This window comes from Panthera onca, chromosome B3 (assembly GCF_046562875.1).
Source record: "Panthera onca isolate mPanOnc1 chromosome B3, mPanOnc1 haplotype 2, whole genome shotgun sequence".
Lineage (NCBI taxonomy): Eukaryota > Metazoa > Chordata > Mammalia > Carnivora > Felidae > Panthera > Panthera onca.
The window spans coordinates 21,328,825-21,351,726 of NC_138344.1; the positions used below are offsets into that span (position 1 = coordinate 21,328,825).

Sequence of the window (22,902 nt, forward strand, 5' to 3'; positions counted from 1 at the left end):
GCCCAACCTGAATTAAGCGCCCTTGTCCTTCACTTGTAGGCAGTTCTCTGACTACTCCAACTGTTTGTTACACAAACAGGTTGTCATATGCAGCAATCATTCTTCCCCTAGGGCAAAATGGCTCACTTTTTAAACACAAAACACCACTATTAAAGCTATTCGCAGAGTGAAACCAAGTATTATTTTCTGGAGAAACTTTTGTGTGTGTTTTATGGATAGAGTCAGGTGGACAGCATAATTTTCCCATCCTCTTTGGATGCCACAAATTACAACATTCTGAAAGGAACTCTGCATCCACATAGAAGAGTCATTTTCAAGAACTCTGTCAATTTCTGATCTCTTTCATGAGCAGGCTTTTGGTAACACTAATTACTCATAAACTAACAGAACTGGAATAAAACCAACATAAAATGGGAAGCATTCTACAAAGAACAACAGTTGGACTAGGGTGTTCTGTTTTCACACAATTTAAAGTAGTATGTAGTGTCCAGTTGGAACACCCTTGAAATTAGCCCAAGATAGAAATGAAAGGGTCCTGTACATACTCAATCCACGATCCTGTTCATCTTGGTCCCCTTCTCTTTTCTTCCTACAGCGACCGCTAAGACGCATAATGATTATATAGATGTGGCTTAAAATGATCATTGGTGGAGGTAGGACTGGTCGGTCATGAAATGTCATTATCAGCTGATATCGTTGGAATTTCCACACCTGGTTGGATATTGACTTTACCTCAAAGAAGGTATTGCTTTAAAAAGAGTAAATGTTTAATTAGTATTTTCCTTTTCATTTTGATTTCCCAGGGCAATCAGTTGCTCACATTGAAATGACAATAAACATTGAAATGACCTTTTAATTCCTGCTAGTACTGACTCCTAGACTACCCTGTTTTTTAGTTTAACTATCAATGTGGATTATCTACACTCAAGGACATTTTTCTCATATAAATAATTAAGAATCAAGTGTATTGTAACTGCTACCTACTGCCCTCTTAAAACATCACACTGTAGTCTATTGACTCATACACTCAGGAAATTTTTATTTCATATTTTTAAAGGTAGGAGCTATTCAACTAAGCATTTTGAAGTATTTAAACTTTTAATACAGTTGAAAAAGAGTTTGAACCAGATTCTTTCCAAAGCCCTGGTCAGTTCTAAGATTCTATATTTCCGTGAAGGATTTTTTTCCCTCATATTTTTCATCTTAGAAGCTAGAAAATATTTTTTTCAACATGTGTTAAGTATGGTCACACACACAACACATTTGCCCATTTGCCAAAATGGGTAAGTTTTATAAGAAATTTGATACTGTAAGCCATTTCTTTCCTAGGCCATTTTGTCTTCTATTCTGTAAATGATAAGGAAAGTATTTTATATAATATTGCAGTAATTGTCATAGCTTATGAAATTGACATTGCCTTCTGTGCCTCTGATAATGATCAGATCTTCTCTACCTCCGGAGACTTTTACCTAAGGAAATATTTCATTAGATTAAAATACATGTCAAAGTGTTAAAATACTAAACAAAATTAAATTAAAATGTATTTAAGAGGAAGACAAATACCATATGATTTCATTTATTTGTGGAATTTAAGAAACAAAACAAGTGAAGAAAAATGAGACAAAACAAGAAATAGACTCTTAAATGCAAAGAACTAGTGGTTGCCAGAGGGGAGGTGGGGGGGGGGGGATGGGTGAAATTGGTGAAGGGGATTAAGAGTACATGTATCATGATGAGCACTAAGTAATGTTTAGAATTGTTGAATCATTATATTGTACACCTGAAACTGATACAACACTGTATATTAATTGTATTTCAACAACAAAAAATATTGAACCATTGAGAAAAATTTAGTGTGTGTAAGTGTCAAATTTTGACTCATGAATACACTAAGGCTGCTTACATTTGAACAAAAGAGGTTGTAAAGATTTTACACCTGTAAAAGCCCTCTTGAAATTCTGTGTAAATCCGTGGCCCCAGATTGGAAATTTGTACTGTAATTACTAATAGGCACCCAGCCATGACACATACTTGAAAACTGCAATGAGCAAGTTCACCAGCAGGATGTTGGCTACGAGTAGGTAGCACGCCATGATGGCCGGTGTGAGCCAGGCGCCTGGGATACAGGGAGGGAGCCGCTTGCCTTCCTCATCATACTGGTTGTCACCACAAGGAGCTGCAACAAAATTTGTCTTGTTGTACTTGCTTTTTACATAGAATGAATGGAATAAATAACTTACTTATGCCGTTAAACGATCTATTTCTTTTTTAACACGATTTTCCCCTGATTTCATAAGCAATAATTTTTCATGTGAAAATATCTCCTACAAAGAAAATAAGAAGCTCATTTCTGCACTCAGAGATAGTCATTCTTGACTTGTATTTGTAAACGTTTTCCCGTTTCTTTCTTTGTGTTTTTCATATACAGAAGTTCTTAATTTCTAAGCAGATAGATCTTTGTTTTTTTCTGTACTGTTATCCATTAGAAAGTTATTGTGTCTTCTGATTACTTGAGATCAGCTTATGTTGTCTCCTTAATTTCACTTGTACATGAACTTTGGAAATAATTTTGTTATGAGGAAGGAGGTACGATGCCCTCTACCCTCAAATTTGTTAATCAACAGTTCTGGTATCATTTTGGAAAATCATCCTTTCTCTGCTCATTCAAAATGCCACTTTGATCCTAAGGGACCTATGTCCTGAACTAAAAAATAGAATGATTGCAAAAGTGATCAGTGAAGTAATTGCCATAAATTTATCATCTACCTACTTTTTACTTACAGTTTAAAAGAGTATTAACATCAGAAAACAAGAGGAATATTTAAGACCAGCGTAAGGCTATCAGTAATTAGCTTAGGAAGAGACTGATGAATACACACATTTCATGAACTAGAGTCATCAATTCTGTGTAAACTTACGATTAATTTCCATGGCGTAGACTATATAGCGATTGGAAGCAGGATTTTATTTATTTTTTAGTTGTGACAGGAAGGGAGGAAAGAAAATGAGATGACAATTGAGAGAAAAGTAAAACACATGATTAGCAACTTAAGAACGGTTTTGGTGTCAACAAATGCAAAGTATTCAAGCTTGGGAATTATAGATTCATGCTTGGAAACAGTGGTCTATGTAGAGGAAATTATAGACATTAATACTAGGAAATATATACATATATTTCATGAATATTGATTTTACCATATGTTATAAAGCAATAAGAAGCTCACTAGTTAAAAAATACTGTGAAAAAGATATGAGGTTACTGGCAGATGATCATTTTAATCAACTGGTTAACCAATCAGGCGTTCTCTATATCCCAATTCACATACCTCATAAGCACAAAGAAATGCAAAATTATTATGCAATAATCAGATCAAGAATCAAAAACCTACATTTAATGAAAATATACTCATTTGCCTCTTTATCTTCTCACTAACAAATTTAATAATAAAAAATTAAAAATATTACAATTTATGTCTGGATCATATGTTTACCTAAGTAAATATTCTTTGGAAACCAAATTAGATTTTTACATTCTGGTTTACCAAGCTACAGATACATTCAATATCTCACATTGACTTTGAGATACTTGTCATGATAATGTGTTTGGAGTTATGTTCTGAAAACTAGGTAGAAGGCATTGTATGAACTAGTTATCAGTCTAACCCAGTGGCAGACGATGTTTTGACAACTGTGTGTTTCATACAAGTGGAGGATATTCAAAACCTATCCCCAAGAAGCAGAACACTGGAAATAACATTCTGATGCTTTGTGACAGAGTACAACATGCAAATGAAAATATGGAGGCAGACACAAGAACAGATCTGAAGAACCTACCACACAAGAGACACCATGATCTACCAACTCAGCCTGGGGAGGGGCTGGGGCCTGCACCACCCAGAAATCCATACAGGATTATGGCTTATTTCCTCTGCTAACATCCTGATTATTTTTAATCATAATAATAACAATAACAATTAACAACAAAATTTGAACTGCATAAGTGAAGAGGAAATTGATAGCCACATGGAAAATGGCCTTTGGAGAAGAGGCTTGAAGAAGAGGATGACACAAGACACCAGTCACCTTGTCATGCTCGCTATCTCATTCTCTTGGAACAACACTACTAGCTCTGCCTTGGAGTAGAAAGAAATTTACGTTGAAGAAATATTAGGATATTGGCGCTGATGCTGCATTCATGTGATAAGATATTCATTAGGTCCAGCTAAAGTGATCAGACTCAAAATTCTGGTTAATGGTTTTTAGAAGAGAAGAAATGACTGATGTCTCAAAAATCTACATTTCATATTCTGCACTTACTCCTTCATAAAATGATTTGATGCTCATGGCAGAATAAAAAGTAATTTATTTCCAAATTAACACATGCTCTTCCATTAATTTGGAACTGATCATCTGCCTCAGAAGCAGGGAAGAGAATCTTACTATGAATTCTATTCTTACGGTCTATCTGGTCTGCAAACACCTCTCCATAGATCATCCAGTAGGGCATGTAGAAGATGTTTCGGGCCAGTCTCCAAGAAGGCTCCTCATCTGGGTGCAAAATGGCTTGACGGGCTACTCCAAAACTCATCAGCACAACCAGCATGATGACCACAAAATACAGCATGTCAATCATCTGAGTAGAGAAAACATGTGTCTTGACTCATGGGCGAGGTTCACCTGGTTCATTGTAATGCTCTCCCCAAAGACTTCATGAGTGCTTAATTAGGAAGAAGAGAGTCTCTTTCTCTTCTCTCCATCTTAGTCATGGGCTCCTAGTTTTTATACACCATGCAATACATACATCTTATTCTAGAACATTGACTCCTTCATTTGTTCTCATTCTTTCTTCTCCTCTACTGTTGCCCATAAACAAATAGTCCTCTCATAACTACGAGTGCAAATGAAGAAAGGGAAGAATTATGGGGGAAACATGGGAATTTGTAAGGGAAACTAAGGAGTCAGAGGAGGAGATATCTAAGAAAACAAGATAATGAATTGAGAATACAGAATGATATTTATTCATTCATTACACAAATGCTGAGTGGTTACAGTGAGCAGTGCTCTGTTTACTGTGGATACTGAACTGGTATAATTCCTAATTTTGGACATCTCTGAAGATGAGGGCCCTTGCCAGGATAAGCTAAATCATATATCCTTTTACTCAAAGCCACGTGCGCTATAAAGTGTTATTTGTAAATTTAAGATACTTCCTTTCTTCTGGGTCTGGTCCTAACACTGAAGCTGTTTTAGGTGATGTAAGGATGATATGCTGACTCATTTTTTTTCCATATAGTATGGCCTATTCTGGAAGAAATGTTGCCATGGACTTGGCCTAATCACATGAATTACCCTCAGGCCAGAGTACATGGGCTGAAGATTGGAATACAGGTTGTGGAGTGACCGTGGGCCCTATTTGTCTCTGGCTTTTACCACATGTTATAAACTAGATTATTGCTATATATATAAACATATATATATATACACACACACATGCAGTATTAGTATATACATAGATACAGTATATATATATATATATATATATATATATATACCTCCGTATAAAGCAGTATGTACTGTATATATATACCATATTAATGTGTAGGAAAACTATGTATCTTAAAGCAAAAAACATTTCCTGTAAGAAACTAATTGCAAAGGAAAGACCAAATGAAATCTGACAAAGCCACACCCAAGGCTTGGTCTCAGGTTCTAACCACAACCACAGCATCTCTAGTTACTAACGGGATGTCAGTACTAACCATCTTTCCAATCATCATCACATAAGGCCCCAGATACTTGTTGACACCAAAGATGTCCAGGACACGGATGTACCAGAAGATGATATCCACACAGTAGATCACTCGACCATAGCCCATGTATGGCTGCTTTTGTAGGCGAAGGATTGCTCCAATCATGAACATGGAAATGGCCACAAGATCTGTGATGTTCCAGTACTCTTGAAGCCAAACTTTTATTTTCTGGCTGAGTTTTCCTGGTTCTGACATGAGGATCTGAAAACAAAGAACAATGAACAAGGAATGCTGTGTTGGAAGCCGCATCTCAGAATCTTGGAAAGATAGGACTGGTGGAACATTCCAGGGCATCTGGTCCCATTTCCTGGTGAAGACCTCTACACACTAATCTTCTCAGGCATTGAAAGATATCTCGAAAGGGAAATTCCATGGAATCCTCTATATTCCTAGATGCAGTGTTTCACAAACTCTCAGGAAATGCCTTCTAAATTATGTTCCTCTTGGTGTAATTAAAACAGCTGCCTCTTGATTTCTTTTTAATACTCTGGATATGTGCCCATCAGCCCATGTTCCTGAGTTAGTCCAGGAGGAAAAGTCTAGAGGGGAGACACACCCGTGTGGACTCACAAAAGGGTAATCCACCTGGTGGAGATGGCAGAATCGGGCTAGGAGATGTTTGCCACAATTCCTTTGCAATGTAGATAGGAGAAGTCGGGAGGAAATTAAATGATTTTCCTGCTTAAGATATTACCCTTTAAAAATCACCACTGATTAAAAAATCACTATTTCCTCAGAGTAAAACTGAAAATATTGAAAAACCAGCATGCACAGGTGCACACACAGTGAGCCCCATGGACCCTGCAGTGGGAGGCGGGGTGCTGTGCCATGTGGTACCCCTTTAGTTATGGAGACTGGGTAGGTCCTGGGGACCCCGTGAGTGGGATGGGGTGGTGGCTATTTTTTGGCCAACACAGAAGGGATTCACTAATTTAAAAGCTCATCCATACTGGCTGAGGGCTACCCTCTTTCTGTAACTGGAGGAAATCTTAGCACATGGCTGATACTCAGCAAGATCATGGTGGCACTAGGGATGATATCGCAGGCCACTTGGGAAATCCCACTTGTAATATCTTCAGAGTTTGATGGAGCCCAACTAGAAAAGAAAGCGCAGTAGCAAAGGAGATGGGCTGTAAAATGTTGGATTTGGCACTTTTTTTCTTTCTCAGGCTCTTGTTAGACTGACAGCATCAAACTCTCTCTGTGGGGTGAAGTTGCCAGTAATATTTTTTTCAGTGAGGAAGGGTTAGTAATAATTGCAAAACAACAGTCCTGGTTTTATGTCAGGTGGAAAAGAATGTGAATCCTTCTTTGTGCTTTTTCAGTTCAAATTCATATTTCTTGGATATCAGCTTTCCCTTTACAAGCTAATGTAGTGAATTAAAACTTGTGGATGATGTTAGAAAATTACCTGGCCCTATTTCCCCTGCTGAGAGCCCTTCCTTAATAAGAAGGAAGAATCCCCATTGGAGGTGGTAGAGGGAGCCCGGGCATGATTCTGAGTCCTAAATTGTAGGAAAAATGTCATCTTGTGTCTCTCTCTGTTTCTAGGTTCAGTTCCCAGAAAACATCAGTTGTGGAAATTGGTTTATCTCAGGTATCTGGCAGCATTTACTGTTGCTTTTATAGGCACTGAGACTATGTTTTTTGCTACTAAAGATTTATTTTGCCTTGTGTTTTGATTTGCAAATTCAGATTCAGTTGGAAGCAGAAGACATAGAAATCTTAAGCAAAAGAATAAAATACATTTGGGATTGTGATACCTCAAGAGAGGAAAAAGGTCCCATGGCACTTGTGATTTTCATGAAGTGCTTTTGCAATAAGAAGCTATATCTGAATCAAAGTCAGTGGTTAGTGGGGCTGGGACGGGCCTTTGGAGTAATCACCTCTCGTATTTTCTCTAATGCCAGGCTCACGATGTAGGAGATGACAATCCACTCCTGGAGACAAGGCCAGCGGTCCATCCGCACCAGGATGACATAGTTGAATAGCAGGAGGTAACCCAAGTACGATATCTGAAGGGCAGAACAACAGTTAGCTGTGTTTGGGGAGATAACACATGCTGGAAACACACTTTGAAATCCTGTTTTCAGGTTGACAGTTCTTCAAGAACAAATTTTCGTTTCCAGCTGGACTGACTCACCTAGAGGAACTTTCTGTTCACATCACCAGTGCAGATAAACTTTGAGGCAGGTCGGGAGGCATTTTATACTTTAGGATCGTATGGGCACTGGCATTTCATCTTCTAAATGAAGATGTATTTGTGGCTACTATCACCCTCATGGGGGAATTACGGAGCTGCTCAAAATTATGAGAAACAAGAAAATTTTAATATTTCACTCATGTGACTTCTACATTCCTGGAAATTGGAAAATGTTACTTTCTCTCCCTGCCTTGCAAATTTCCCTCTTGAATCTTTTCACCGTTAGTGGATGTGGGAGGTTAGAAGGGAGGGGGTGAGAGCTGTCTGCCCTGATGCACAGAGCTGCCTCGAGTCCCCACAATTAGGGCTCACATATCTGTGGTTTGCTGTGTGGCCACGGCAAGCTTCCTATCTTTGTGGCAAGAAAAGATGCCGAGTTTGGAGGTATATGAGAGTGAGGTATCAGGTGGGAAGGAGGTGGTCTGAGGTTGATTCACTGTGGAGCTGATGAATCTTCACCTCTGGAGCCTCACTGGCACAGGCCTCTTCAGGAGTTATGGGGGTAAGGGGGGAGTGTTCTAGCAACTGTGCATCTGTGATTCGGCAGTTCTTATTTTTTAAGATTCACCCCCACCCCTCCCAATTGCATAAGCTTTACCAGTAATACAGTAAAATCCCTTGAATCCATGATTTATTCCTTGCAGAGGAATCAGAATTCTCCAAACTGGGCCATGTCAGAATCCCCTGGGAAGCTATGAAACATGTCACACCCTCCCACTGGGCCAGAGCTAGCAGTCCGAGGGGCAGGGTGACACTGGGGGTCTTCTACATAGGGTGTGGCCCCACCCTATGCTGAGCTCTCCTGAAGTCCAGGCCAGTGCTCAGCTGGTCCTTACCAGAGCAGATGGGCAGCAGTGGCTCTGCCACCACACCAGGTGTGACTACCAAAAGGTTGGGTGTCCAGGTGCATAGTTGATCTGGATCCACATGCAGCCTTCCTCTTGCCCACTGCTTACCCCCCTGCCGATTGCCTCATTCATAGCTTTGGACCCAGCTCCTCACCTCCCATCGCCTGTCCCTGCCTAGTCTCAAATGGAGCCACAGTGCCAGGGCCTGCCTGGCAGAGGCTGAAGCTTGGTGCTTGGGGTTTCATGAGTAGTCTTGTCCCAACCTCCCCAGACTGCAAGGTTGTGGGAGCCTTTGTGTGCCTCCTGGGACCTCCCGCAGCTGGGAGCCTTCCCATCTGCCCATCTGTGGATGTCCCAGCATGAATGTGTGAGACTGAGTCTTCTCTGGTTATAGATGGCCACACTACTGGAGATGCCAAGACAGTGGCCACCTAAGGCAGCTGGAGGAGAGTGTGAAGCCAGACTGTGGTCAATTTGGTGTGCATTTCAGAGTGTAGAGGCCTTAATTTGTTCCCCTGGTCTAGGAGTTTATGACCTGGGTTCAACCACATTTCTTTAGTGGCCCCTCTAGTTTTATGAAAAAAATGGTTAACTGTGAGTCTGCTCTTTAAATCACCAGTCATCTGTGTCTGTTTAAAAATAAAGCTATAGTTCCCTAAGTTTGTATTACTGAGAGCATTAAAAAAAATCCTTCATCTTAAGCAAATAAGACTATTTTGCTTTATGAAATGGTGTATTTGGAGCTAGGATGGCCACATTCCTACATGCATGTAAAATATAGATCAAGATATCCAGATACAATTTTAGGTGAAGATCTGAATTAGTCCCAGTTTTGTTTTCATAATTCATTTTAATTTGGTGAATTTTAAAACATTTTTAAAAGCCTTTGACATGTTTCTTGATTCTAACAATCCTGCATATTCAAAACATGTTAGATGGCCAATGCGAAGGAGGAAGCCTTACTGTGTAAAACCAGAACTTGACAATGGGAGCGTTATAGAATTCACAGATCTTTGTGCCAATGGGAATGCTTCTTTGCTTTTTGTGCTCATTCTCCTCATCGCCCTTTCTTGAACCAGCATCTGCATTGGCATCCTGGAAAACAGAGAACAGCACACAGCAAGCAGGTTGGTAAATGGGAAATGCACAGTATTTAACAGATATTTTTTTAAAAAATAAAGAATTATACAAATTTCCCCAATTACTATGGTTTCTAAATTCATGGTAAGAGAAATCTCAACAATTTTGAGAATGAAAGTCAATTGATACTGTTATGGCCAAGGGTATCACTGACCACATTTTCCTCTTCTTTTTCTTTGCCATCTTCATTTTCCTTGGATGTCTGATATGAGAAGTCATCATATGTGCGAAATTCCAAAAACAAGATGGTAGGGGGAAGAAGAATCCCCATTATAACCTATATAGGATGATAAAAAAGATTTTTTTTTTTAATTTTTAGATTTCTAAGCTATGGTAATTCTAGAAAATTTTCCTAGTATATATAAAAATTTTAAATTATGACCTTCAGCACCACTCAACAAATTGATTTGTCCTAAAACAGGTTTATAGAGATAAGCTCTGATGTTCTGTGGCTTATTCTGTTTGATACACTGAATAAGAGTTGGTAGAGCTGCAACTGAAAACTGTAAGTACTTTCATCACATTATTTTAGATAGACAGCAAGCAGTATTGTGTGGAATTGTGTCTTAAAAGCAAGGAGCTTATATTGAGTTTCAAAGCGGGTAAATCTTTAAATTAAAATATAATAAATGAGAACAAATAAACAAAATATAGTAATACTGATAGTGAAGTAGATAAAAAATATTTTATGTAGAAATAACTGATGTGTATCTCCAATATTATTTTTTAATAATAAAAATTATTATAATAGTATATTATCATTATATTATTAAATAATAAACTATTATATTATTAAATAATAAAATATTATAGTATATCATTAAACAATTAACTATTATAATATTTTAATATTAAACAATAACTATTATTTATATTTATATATTATATATTTATTAAGTATATATTTATATATGAATATTAATATGTTATATTAAATAATACATTTTTTAATTTTAAAAAATGTTTATTTTAGAGAGAGAGAGACAGAGACAGAGAGTGAGAGAGAGAGGGAGACACAGGATCTGAAGCAGGCTCCAGGCTCTGAGCCTGTCAGCACAGAGCCCAATGTGGGTCTCAAACTCATTAACCGCAAGATCATGACCTCAGCTGAAGTCGAACACTTAACCAACTGAGCCACCCAGGTGCCCCCTCAGTGATACATTGTTAAGGATACCACAAAAGGGCTACTTCTACCGTACATTAAAAGTTATATTGCAAAAAATCAGTAATTAAGATAGTAGGGTGTAGGTGCATGAATAGACCAAAGAAATAGAATAGAACGTCTCTTTTGGCCAGTGGAAGCCTCTTTGAGTGGGCTCCTCTGTCCCCCGTTCTTACCCTACTGATCTTTGATAGCTTCTTTGCCATCTGGTATGTCAAGATGTTCTAGGCTTATCTTGGAATTTTCTTGCTCCAGATCTGGAACGAATCATTTCTCCAAGAAGTTCTGGCCCCAGTTAGTGGGAAATGGTATTGCAAGACCACAATCTGGGCATTGGAGATGTTCACTGCTTTTCAGTAGGTCATTGTGTCCAGGCTTTTCATTGCTCAGAGATGGAATGAGTTTGTACTGATGCTTCCATTTAAACACTATAGGCTTTTCATTTACCCCTTTCTAGACCATAGCTGTGTTTCCTTTTGCTACACACTGAATCCTAGTTCTAAAGGACAGACATGATAGAATTAAAATACCCCTCCTTATTCAGTTGCTTTATAGTTTCAGAATAACAATGTTAATACTACTGCTATTGATTATGATTACTGAAGAGTTACTTTTTTTTTTTTTTTTTTTTTTTTTTTTGCATAGGTGTTTCAATTCTCTCCTCTTTTTTAAAAAGGTTGTATTAGGGCACCTGGGTGGCTCAGTCGGTTAAGCGTCCGACTTCGGCTCAGGTCACTATCTCGCGGTCCGTGAGTTCGAGCCCCGCGTCAGGCTCTGGGCTGATGGCTCAGAGCCTGGAGCCTGTTTCCGATTCTGTGTCTCCTTCTCTCTCTGACCCTCCCCCATTCATGCTCTGTCCCTTTCTGTCTCAAAAATAAATAAATGTTAAAAAAAAATTAAAAAGGTTGCATTATATCTATATTATCAGAACACATAGCCATTGCATACTATACTGTCTCCCTCTTAACCCTCCCCTAGTCTCAGCACTATATGTAAATATATATCTGAGGCTTACCATTAGTCCTTATACTGATGCCTCTTTGGTTACTGTGGTTCTTGGAAGCTCATTACCTAATAGAGTCTTTAGAAAGGGCTCATAAGAACAATATTTCCTGGGGTCCTTGCCTGTTGGTAATGGTTTGTGTATACATTTTATATTTAACAGTCACTTTTGTTGGATATAAAATCCTGGTCTGTCATTTTCCTTCTGGGAGTATCTTTATATGACACACTACAATTTTTTCTCTGACACAAGTGGTTGCTGCTGGAAGTCTGATTATAATCTAATTTTCTTTCCCTTATAAGTAACTTTCACTTTGGTTGTTGTTGTGTTTGCCTGGATACCCAGGGAGTTTTTTTCTTTTTCATTAAGATCCAGTAATTTAAAAATGTGTGTTGATGTTGGTTGTTCTGGGTTGATATATGTGTCTAGAAAGTGTTTTTTTTTTTCAATATGTAATTTCATATCATTTGTCTTCAAGAAGTATTTTTGAATCATATTTTGAGATAATCACTTTTAACTATTTCTGATTTTAGTTTTTTTAATAACTTCATATTTTTAACAACATGAGTGACGTTTTATATTGCTATTTCTTTGTTAGTTTAAGTACTACCTATTAACATCCTATTTTTTTAATGTTTATTTATTTCTGAGAGAGAGAGAGAGTGCACAAGCAGGGGAGGGGCAGAAAGAGAGGGGGACAGAAGATCTGAAGTGGGTTCCGCACTGACAGCAGAAACCCCAATGCGGGACTTGAACTTGGGAACTGCAAGATCGTAACTTGAGCCCAAGTTGGATGCTTAACTGACTGAGCCACGTAGGTGCCCTGACATCCTATTATTTTAGACAAGACTTGATCTCGTTTCATCTATTCCTCTGCTCCCATTTTTAATAGCCACATGAATGTTTTCAGTTCCTACAAGGTTATCTTTGTAACTTTATATCATGAACTGAAATCTTTTTCTCTTGTTTCAACAACTTTTGATAGTCTCGATTCCCCACATTATAATATGGGATATTATCCTTCTCACCACCCTCCCTTCCTCCTTCTACCACCCAGTTTTTCCCAGCTTTGCCTTTGATTCTTGTATTTTCTTTTTAAAAAAAAATTTTTTAACATTTATTTTTGAGAGAGCGAGACACAGCACAAGTGGGGGAGGGGCAGAGAGAGAGGGGAGACACAGAATCTGAAGCAGGCTCCAGGCTCCAAGCTGTCAGCACAGAGCCCCATGTGGGGTCATAGACTGCGAGATCATGACCTGAACCGAAGTCAGATGCCTAACTGACCGAACCACCCAGGTGCCCCTGTATTTTCTTTTTTTAAAAAATGTTTATTTATTTATTCCGAGAGAGAGCAAGTGGGGAAGGGGCAAAGAGAGGGCAAGAGAGAGAATCCCAAGCAGGCTTTGCACTGTCAGCCCAGAGCCTGATACTGGGCTTGATCCCACAAACCACGAGATCATGACCTGAACTGAAACCAAGAGTTAGATGCTCAACTGACTGAGCCACCTAGGTAGGTGTCTGCTTTTTGTATTTTATACTTGGTGGCATTTGTATTCTGTTTAAGGAATCATATTCGAGTTTTCAGTGCTTTGTCTATGGGACTATTCCAAAAACTGAAAAACCAATAAAAAGCATTTCCATTTTTATTACTATATAAATATTGTTTATTGTGTGGCCATATGGCAATTTTAATGCAGAATTCTGGTACCACTAAAGGATCATGTTCTTGATATCAGAGGTCAAATGGTCTTTTTTTTACACACTACCAGTTGCTCAAAATCATTCTGAGTTTTAATTTGAATCGTAACCGAGCCTTAACTTTTGTGTGCATTTTTGTTTTACTTGAAATCTGATCCCCCTTCTATGTTCTCGTTAAAGATTTTCTTGTTAAGAAACTGTTCTTGTTTCCTTCACCTTTATCCCTGACACTTGTAGCCTCTTGGTCATTCCATCTATTTATTGGACTCATTTCTGTTCTTCTTGATTCCTTCCTTCTTGGATCTCACTGACTCCTTGTACTCATTTAACCTGACAGACTTTTAATCCCACTGCTCAGTTTTCATATGAGGGCAAGGTATAACATTCATATTATTAAGAAATGAAATGCCTTCTATTTGCCAGAACCACACTACACAATATAACATAAGATGTCTTTTCTTTACTCTCATGGCAATCCCATGAGATTGGCATAATATTGCTGTGAGGGAGCTGGATTATTTGAAGATTAGAATCTTTTCTTACCTACTAGTTAACAGTACTAAACAGCAGAGCTAAGACTTGATCACAATACAATTTGTACCGACTACAGCCTTTCAAACCCTACTATAACTTCATATTCTCTTATAAACCCCATATAATGAAATGTTGCCAATTAAAATAATATCACATAATTTCAGGGGCGCCTGGGTGGCTTAGTTGGTTAAGTGTCCGATTTCGGCTCAGGTCATGATCTCACGGTTCGTGAGTTTGAGCCCCACGTCGGGCTCTGTGCTGATAGCTCAGAGCCTGGAGCCTGCTTAAGATTCTGTGTTTCCTTCTCTCTCTGCCCCTCCCCTTCTAATGTTCTGTCTCTCTCAAAAATAAAAATAAACATTAAAAATATATATAATCACACAGTTTCAGAGTTGTAACAGGATCTATAGAAACAGAGTTCAGGTGCCTGATTTAATGGCAGGAAGATGGCCTGTCCTGGGATGTGGTTAGGGTGAACTCCAATCTCTGTGAGCCAGGCACACCAGTTAGGTCTGGCATTAGGCCACCTGGGTTCAGGGCCTGGACCCACACCTTACCAGCTCAGATCCTAGGCAAGTCAACCTTGAAGCTTCAGGTTTTTCATCTGTAAGGCAAGCATCTCCCTCATGGGGCTGCTCAGAGGAATAAATGAAATAATCCACAGGAATGCCTGGCTCTGCAAGGTGCAGAGTAAGAGCTCACACAGGTGTCACTTGTTACCATTATGACAATAAGCCATACGTACTTTTAGGCCGGGGTTTTTCCTCATTCGCAGCCTTCCCATCCACATGTCTGTCAGCAGCATCTGGCTGCAGGTGTGAGCGATGAAGTCCCGGTGTTTGGCCGCCACTGCCAGCTTGAGGCAGGTGGAGTTGCTCCAGTTCTTCAGCTCATAGGTCAGCAGTTTCATGGCGATCTGCTCATCGTGCTTATAGGACTGGTCTAACAACTCTACGGCAAGCTGGCCGAAGTCTCTGAAGGGAAGGGAGCACAGTCAGAGCTGACGCTGCAGTGGCTACACACACTGTGAGAGAGACATATCCACAGACACATCATGGAGCCCAGGACACAGAATCCTTGATTTCCAATCCTCTGCATACCCCAGAAGCTCCCAGGGTATGTTGCCAGGTGGGAATGGCTGGGGCCGGGGCTCTGTGCTCAGTTGTGTTGGGGGGCTGACTGCTCTTGCTGCAAATGGAGTTTAGATTGACCCCAAATGTGCCTCTCAGGCCTCAGGCACTCAGAGACGAGAAGACAAAGTTCTCTTCCCTCAAGTCTTCACAGAACAGGGATGCAGACAGAAAGGACAGCAAAGCTCTATGGCAATAGAGGTCAGAATAAGGACTACCCTTTGTGGAGGGTACAGGAAAGGGGACACCAGGAATACTGGCAGGTCTGGGTAAGGTCCCGTTTCTTCATCTAGGTGCTGGTCATCCTGGTGTGTTCTGTTTGTGAACGGTCATCAAGCCATACATTTGTACGTATGCCTTTCCCTGCCTGTGTGCAATACTTCAATAACACAATGGTCACAAGAAAATTCAACGTTCCTAGGGCTATGATAGAGACAAGTTCTAGTTGCATGGGGGCCTAGAGCAGTGAGGGCCTAGTGGTTGGAGGTGGAGGAGGGGGAAGTAATGGGAGCCAAGTTGGGGGAGAGGAGGAGAGGATGGCAAGTTGAATTATAAACATAAACTTTATTCCATTTTCTACATGGCCCTCATTCAAACATTCAATGACTGTTGTAAACATTCCCTGTACCTTCAACATTTTTCATGGAATGTGGTTAAGATGAAGTCCCAGAGTGATCGCCCCTCTCTGTTTTTGTTTCTTTATTTTCTGTAAGACTTTATTCCAGTTATGAGCTGAGGGATGTAGATAGGAGGAATTCTGTGTGGAGGAATGGCCTTGTCTGTTCCCTGAAGAGGAATGCTCTCTGGCCTCAGGTCCCACAGGCTGTGAGGTGACACATTACCATGACAATCCTCCAAGAAGCAGAGGGATGGTATTTACCAACCCACTGAGATGGCAACGTCTCCCATTTTTTAGATAGGCTTGAATTCCCAATGTTTAGAAGTCAACTAGTGACCTTAGAAATCATTGAGTCCAAAATAAAAGCAGTGTGCTTCAGAAAACAAAGATGCCGGATGTTGGCAGAGTTGCTTGGTTACGCCCCAAGCTCATGAGTCTATAAAGTTGTGCTGGGACTTCTGGTTTTTAGTTCTGCATGGTAGGGGCTTGGAAGTCACCATTCTGTGCTAACATGAAGCACAAAGTTAGACAAACCGAAAATCAACAACTCTTCTAAATTCATCAGAGAAGTGAGGTCACAGGGCAAACTGCTGCTCCCATAACTGTAGAGATAGACCAGCAGATAATAGAGACTCATGACATACCAGAGCAGAAACCTCTGGAACCAGAGCTGGGGCAGGAAAACTCAAACTGTAACTGATAAATTGTTGGAGGCTCTGTGAGGACAAGTCTGAGACTTAATAACTCCAGGGGAGGGGCCCAGTCTTAGGGAAGTGTGCTCACATTTTTGTGAGTTTTACCTCCAAGAGCTCCACCAAGTTCTCACAGAGATGAGAGGGAAATCCCCTCATGCTGCCAGCACAGGGAGGGGAAAAGGAACCATTCTGAAATATGTTGGCATACTCTGGTCTCCTTAACTAGGTCTGCCTGAAGGAGAAACAAGTTAGCCAGAGCCTACCCTATTGGGGTATTATTAGAGCCTAATGGCCTGTGGGAAGGGAGATGCCCACCTGCAGGCCCCTCAGGCTGTCCTGTCCCATCTAAGTTGGAGAAAAACTGAGAAGCACTTGGAAAGTATAAATAAAAAAACAAAACAGTGACAGTCTAGAAATACCACAGAGAGAAGAAAAAATATGAAATGATAGACAAAATGATTTATGAACAAGCTTTAAGGATAATTGTACTTGGGGTGCCTGGGTGGCTCGGTTGGTTAAGCGTCTGATGTCAGCTCAGGTTATGGGTTTGAGCCCCTTGTCAGGCTCTGGCTGGCAGCTCAGAGCCTGGAGACTGCTTCGTATTCTGTGTCTCTCCCTCTCTTTGTCCCTCCCCCACTTGTGCTCTATCTCTCTCTCTCAAAAATAAACATTAAAAAAAAAAATGAAAAAAAAAAAGATAATTGTACCCAAGTGAAAAATACATTTGCCAACCCTCCCCCAAAGGGACAAGTACTCAGGACAATAGTTTTTCCTGGTTCTTAAATTCCCTTGAGACACTAACTTTGAATTGTTGTCCAAATCCTGGGAGATGTCATCAACCAGCTCGCTCTCAGAGGACTCGTGGGCCATGGACTTGTAGAGTTTACAGGCCACCAGGGCCTTGGCCATGCTCTCCTCGCCTCGCTGCCAGAGGAAGACCGCCATTTTCTGGCGTTTCATCAGCACGGCCCACACCATCAGCTCGTGGAAGGGGTACTGGAACCGACTCACAGCAGGGTCATCCACATCAATGTCGATCTCTTCCTCCTTCTTCTTCTTTTTCTTTTTCTTCCCTTTGGCTGGAGGCTCATCATCCTGAGGGGAGACAAGCACATTTTTCCTGGTTCTGCCTTAAGTGTGCAACAATGGATTTCAAGATTACTGGAAAAAGGAAAACCCCTTTGTCTGTGGTAATAAAGAGATTTCATAAGTACATTTGTGGTTCTCACTCAGTATATTAATTCTTCTGAAAAGATGTGCAGTGGTGCCAGGGTGGCTTAGTTGGTTAAGCATCTGACTCTTGATTTCAGCTCAGGTCATGATCTCACAGTTCATGGGTTTGAGGCCCACATCAGGCTCTGTGCTGACAGCAAGGAGCCTGCTTGGGATTCTCTCTCTCCCTCTCTCTCTGCCCCTCCCTAGATCTCTCTCTCTTAAAATAAATAAGTAAACATTAAAAAATTTTTTAAACGAAAATTAATTAAATTAAAAATTAAAATTAAATTACCTAATTGCCAAGTTTGATCTGACAGCTAAATGTTAAGAACTGTTTCCACTTGATCTTAGCCAAAAGGCCGAGAAGCGATGAGAACTGTTTCCAATAAACTGAGAATACACGTTTATTTCAGCACTCATAGATCATTAACAAAACCCCACCAGACATTATTCCCCAATTCCTTTGAGATTTTCTATTTCAATAGATTTCAGGTATCAGAAATCATGTAGTCTACATATCAAGGAATAAAACTAGAAATAAACAACAGTAGGATAACAACAACAAAGACTGCATCTGTAAAAATTTAAATATACTTATGGATTTTAAATGCTGTTGGATTAAAGAGGAAATTATAAATGATTAGAAATAAATGGTAATCAAGTTTCTATTTACTCAAACCTTGAGATACCATGCAAACAATGTGCAGAGAAAAATTTATACCTTTCATGCATTTTTTAGAATAAAGGGAAGATTGAAAATGAGTGAACTTCACTTTCAAATGGAGTTAATAGAACAAAACAGTACTCTATAGAAAGTATATGGAAGGAATGAATAAAAATGAAGCAGATATTAATAAGAACAAAAGCAGAAAAAAGAAAGTTGCTTGATAAAGCAAAAATTCAAATATGTAGGTCAGTTTGGTTAAGAAAAAAAGAAAGAAGATATAAATTAAAAAAAAAATCAGGGGTTCCTGTGTGGCTTAGACGGTTAGGCATCCGACTTCAGCTTAGGTCATGATCTCACTGCATGTGAGTTCAAGCCCCATGTTGGGCTCTGTACTGACAGCTAGGAGCCTGGAGCCTGTTGCAGATTCTGTCTCCATTTCTCTGCCCCATCCGTGCTCACACTCTGTCTATCTCTCTCTCAAATATAAATAATAAAACACAAAGTTTTTTTAAAAATAAAAAATAATAAAAAAATTAAAAAAATAAAAATGCTATTATACTGTTTTCCTTCTTTGACTTCTTGATGTGACGTAATATACTAAAAAATTCACTAACATTAAATTATACTTGCATTCTTAGAAGATTTTAATGACTTGTTTAGAATTTTTAAAATATGCCACTGAATTTCTTGAGCTATTATTTATGATTGTGTGGGGCTCTTTTGTTTCTTTACTCTGTTTCCTTTTGAAATTATGGTTTTGATAACTCTATAAAATGAATTAAGTAGTTTTTAACCTTTTTTTGGGGAATGTCTATTATCCTATTTTATGATTTGACTACACCATCTAAATAAATGTTGGTGTGTAGGGTGGTGGATTGATCCATTGGAAAAAAAAAAAAACCTCAATTTTATTTTAAACAAATGCAACACAAAGAAGCCTACATATATTTGAGAAAGATATAAAATCGATGAAAACAAATCTTACTTACTTCCATTCCTAGAAGTTTAAGAGCTTTAGGCTGCATAATAGAAGAGGAAAATTTAATCAGATAACTAATATTAGTAGCAGTAACGTTAGTAGTAAGTTAGCAGTGTGGTTAGAAGGGGACATAATCCTAGGTTAAAAAGTACTTTGTATCATTAACAATTAAGAATAATACTCAAGGAAAAGAAACCCTTTAGTATGGAAACTGCTTCTGACAGCCAAAGTCAGTTAAGGAGAAAGATGTGCAGACAATACATGGCCCGTATTCCAGGTAGAACCAGAGAATTTCACTAATAGAAATGCAGACATAGAGCTTAAAAGCTCTACATGGGGGGCGGCAGGGTGAGGCGAGAGGAGGGCTTCATGGAAGATTTAACATTTGAGTTGGGCTTGTGAATGTGTGGAATTTTGATTAGAGGAAAGACATGGCCAGTACAGTAGTACAATTTGATTTTGGTGGAGGTTTGTGGTCCCCCTGCCAACCCCCATGACAGCGTGGGACAGCTTTCAGACGGTCAGAGAGCCTTGGATGCTATGATAATGAGCTTGGTGGTGATTTCTCAGGTGGTGGGGAACACTGGAAATATTTGAGCAGGGAGTGCACGGTCACGCCCCTTGCTTTGGAAGATGAAGGTTGCTATAAGGGTAGGATGGATTGGAGAGGGCAGAGACAAGGGGTCCCGGGAAGAAGGCTATTGTAGATAAAGGACAGAGGGCAGATGTAATTGATGGGCCGAGGGCCTGCCTTGCTAAGGGGGTAAAGGCTCCAGGTGAAACTGGGGCATCTCTAGGGACTGTGCATACACACACCTGAATTGCTAAAGGAAGAGGGGCAGGTGTGCTTGGGGATGAGGTAATGAACTTGGCTTTGAACAGGCTGTTCTATTGCAAAGGACAGCAAGGGACCACATGTGACTCTAGGAACCACAGAACACCACACGTTCACTTAGTTCTACCCTCTTAGGTCCAAATAAGTTGTTGTAAAGGGTCCGAAAGCTCTTCCGAGTGTAGTTGCAGCGGTAAGCCCCGCCCATGAGGTACTCCAGCACAAGACCTATGTCAATGAGGCTGATGTGGTAATCTGGTGGCAGGTTGCCCTGGAAGAAAAGAAGCTGTGTGTCAGGCCCTGCAAGGATGCACTCCATGTGTGGTCTGCATCACACACCCCTGGTTTAAGTGGCCTTCTCTGGCCCAAACTTGGGTGTTGATGTGAGGAATGGGGCATTAAACAATATTCAGTCTATTACCATATGACTGAGGGAGAAAAAGGATAAAGCTTTCCCAGTGAGAAGAATTAGAAAGCCATGAGGCTGCAGGGTAGAGCCCTAGGCTTGTCCATGGGCTGGTTCAAAATGGCCTGCAGTGTGCACGTGCAGACGTAGGGGAGATACGGTGCAGCTGGTGTGGGACCTCCTTTGTGAGAGCAGATGAGCTGTGTTGAGAAGGAGCTTTGATAGCTGCTTGCAGGGGAGCAGCTGGCTTCAGGGGCCTGGAATCCAGATTTCATGGTGAAGGAGGAAGTGGCCCACGTGACCCGAAGGAGGCCTTGTGGGGAGGCAGCAGAAAGACAGAGTATCCCTGGGGCTGGAAATTTCTTGGAGAAAGCTCCACACAGTGCCTTGTGACTTTCTGGGGGACTCCTCACATTTCGGTAAGAACACATGCCCCATCGGTGCTTGGATGGCTCTCTTAGTTAAATGTCCAACTCTTGATTTTGGCTCAGGTCATGATCTCACAGTTCTGGGACTTCAAGCCCCACTTGGGGCTCTGTGCTGACAGTGAGGAGCCTGTTTGGGATACTCTTTCTCCTTCTCTTTCTGCCCCTCTTCTGCTCACTCCCTTTCTCTCTCAAAATAAATAAATAAACTTAAAAAAAAAAAGAACATAAGCACTACAAAAGCATCTGGTGTGTGTGGGAGTCGGTGAAGGGGCAGACTGTTGCAACAAAATACAACGGGGTGTGTTGAGACCAGCTTGGCCAGTCATTCATATCCTTGGACAGCTGACTCATCTAGGAGGCAGAGATGACCAGTCAATTATAAGGACTTTTTTTTTTTTTTTTTTTTTTTTTTTTTGCTATGCACCATATGCTGCTTGTTTAATTTCACATGACTGAAGTGATGGTGGGAACCTGGGTTCATTGCATGGAAATTACACATCCCAAATGTCCTCCCTTTATTTATTTAAAAAAAAATATTTATTTATTTATTTACTTATTTGGAGACAGAGAGTGAGTGGAGGAGGGGCAGAAAGAGAGGGAGAGAGAGAATCCCAAGCAGTCTCCATGTCCAGTGAGGAGACTGATGTGGGGCTCAATCACATGAACTGTGAGATCCTGACCTGAGCCGAAATCAAGAGTTGGATGCTTAACCGACTGAGCCACCCAAGTGCCCCCCAAATGTCCTCCCTTTACATTAGAACTAGCCACACTTACCAAATACTTCACTCGGGCATTAATGAGTTTGTTCAGCCCCTATCCTGATCCTTCACCTCATTCAGGACTCCATATGCAGAGATAAAGAGATATAGCCCTGCCCTCGGGGAGCTCAATGTTTTGGAGGAGGTGGCAAAGGTACAGACAGTGAGTTCGGCCCTGAACTCTTGAACTCTGCCTGGATGGGAGGGTGGGAGGGTAGGCAATGTCTTCCTGCAGAAGGCACACCTCAGGTAGCTAGGAGCAGGTGGAGAAGAAACTTTGGGGGACAAGAGGAAGGGCACAACAGACATGAGCAAGAGAGCCTGGCATGTGTACCCTGTGGTGGGGATGTGAGGGAAGAGAGTAGGGGATGTTGATGGAACTAGGCCCAGTGGAGTATAAGTTTCTTAGAAGGACCTTAAACTTCATGAGACTTTGGAGGATTTTAAGTCGGGGAGTCCTGTGACTGGGATGATCAGGGGGCGTGGGGCTAGAGGTGGGAAGATGACTGTTGAAGCCATTTAGGTGAGAAATGTTTGGGTCTGAACTTGGGTAGCTGTGGCTTTTGAATGTTTATATCCTAATCTAAGAATTCCAGGAAATCGGATTCCTTATGGGCGAAGTAAGGGCGCTGGTCCGTCTTGGTTCCTGGATACATTGATCCTGTGCTGATCCAATGAGTGTCTATAGAAGCTGAATTACTATATTATTAGGAGACATTTGTGCAAAGGATGGCCAGACTATCTGGGACTCTGACTGAAAACTCTATTTCTCTCA

The 22,902-nt window shown here is 40.4% G+C and overlaps 1 protein-coding gene and 1 pseudogene across 9 annotated transcripts in view; both read right to left on the reverse strand.

Annotated features, from left to right (window-relative positions):
- Positions 1-22,902, reverse strand: part of TRPM1 (transient receptor potential cation channel subfamily M member 1) — a 136,226-nt gene that overhangs the window by 22,864 nt on the left and 90,460 nt on the right. For 4 of the 9 annotated variants that reach the window (XM_060617880.2, XM_060617874.3, XM_060617878.3 and 1 more), the window contains 12 exons: positions 20,666-20,806; positions 19,714-19,743; positions 17,645-17,937; positions 15,144-15,372; positions 10,156-10,278; positions 9,825-9,956; positions 7,697-7,825; positions 5,760-6,011; positions 4,459-4,633; positions 2,919-2,939; positions 2,032-2,176; positions 546-748 (listed from right to left, as the gene is read on the reverse strand). In XM_060617880.2, the coding sequence (XP_060473863.1) occupies positions 546-748; positions 2,032-2,176; positions 2,919-2,939; positions 4,459-4,633; positions 5,760-6,011; positions 7,697-7,825; positions 9,825-9,956; positions 10,156-10,278; positions 15,144-15,372; positions 17,645-17,937; positions 19,714-19,743; positions 20,666-20,806 (1,873 nt within the window). Of the gene's footprint in view, positions 1-545; positions 749-2,031; positions 2,177-2,918; positions 2,940-4,440; positions 4,634-5,759; positions 6,012-7,696; positions 7,826-9,824; positions 9,957-10,155; positions 10,279-15,143; positions 15,373-17,644; positions 17,938-19,713; positions 19,744-20,665; positions 20,807-22,902 lie in introns of all 9 variants that reach the window. The other 5 variants (XM_060617875.3, XM_078448936.2, XM_060617876.3 and 2 more) reach the window with 5 other exon arrangements.
- Positions 18,314-18,428, reverse strand: LOC132670675 (U2 spliceosomal RNA; annotated as a pseudogene).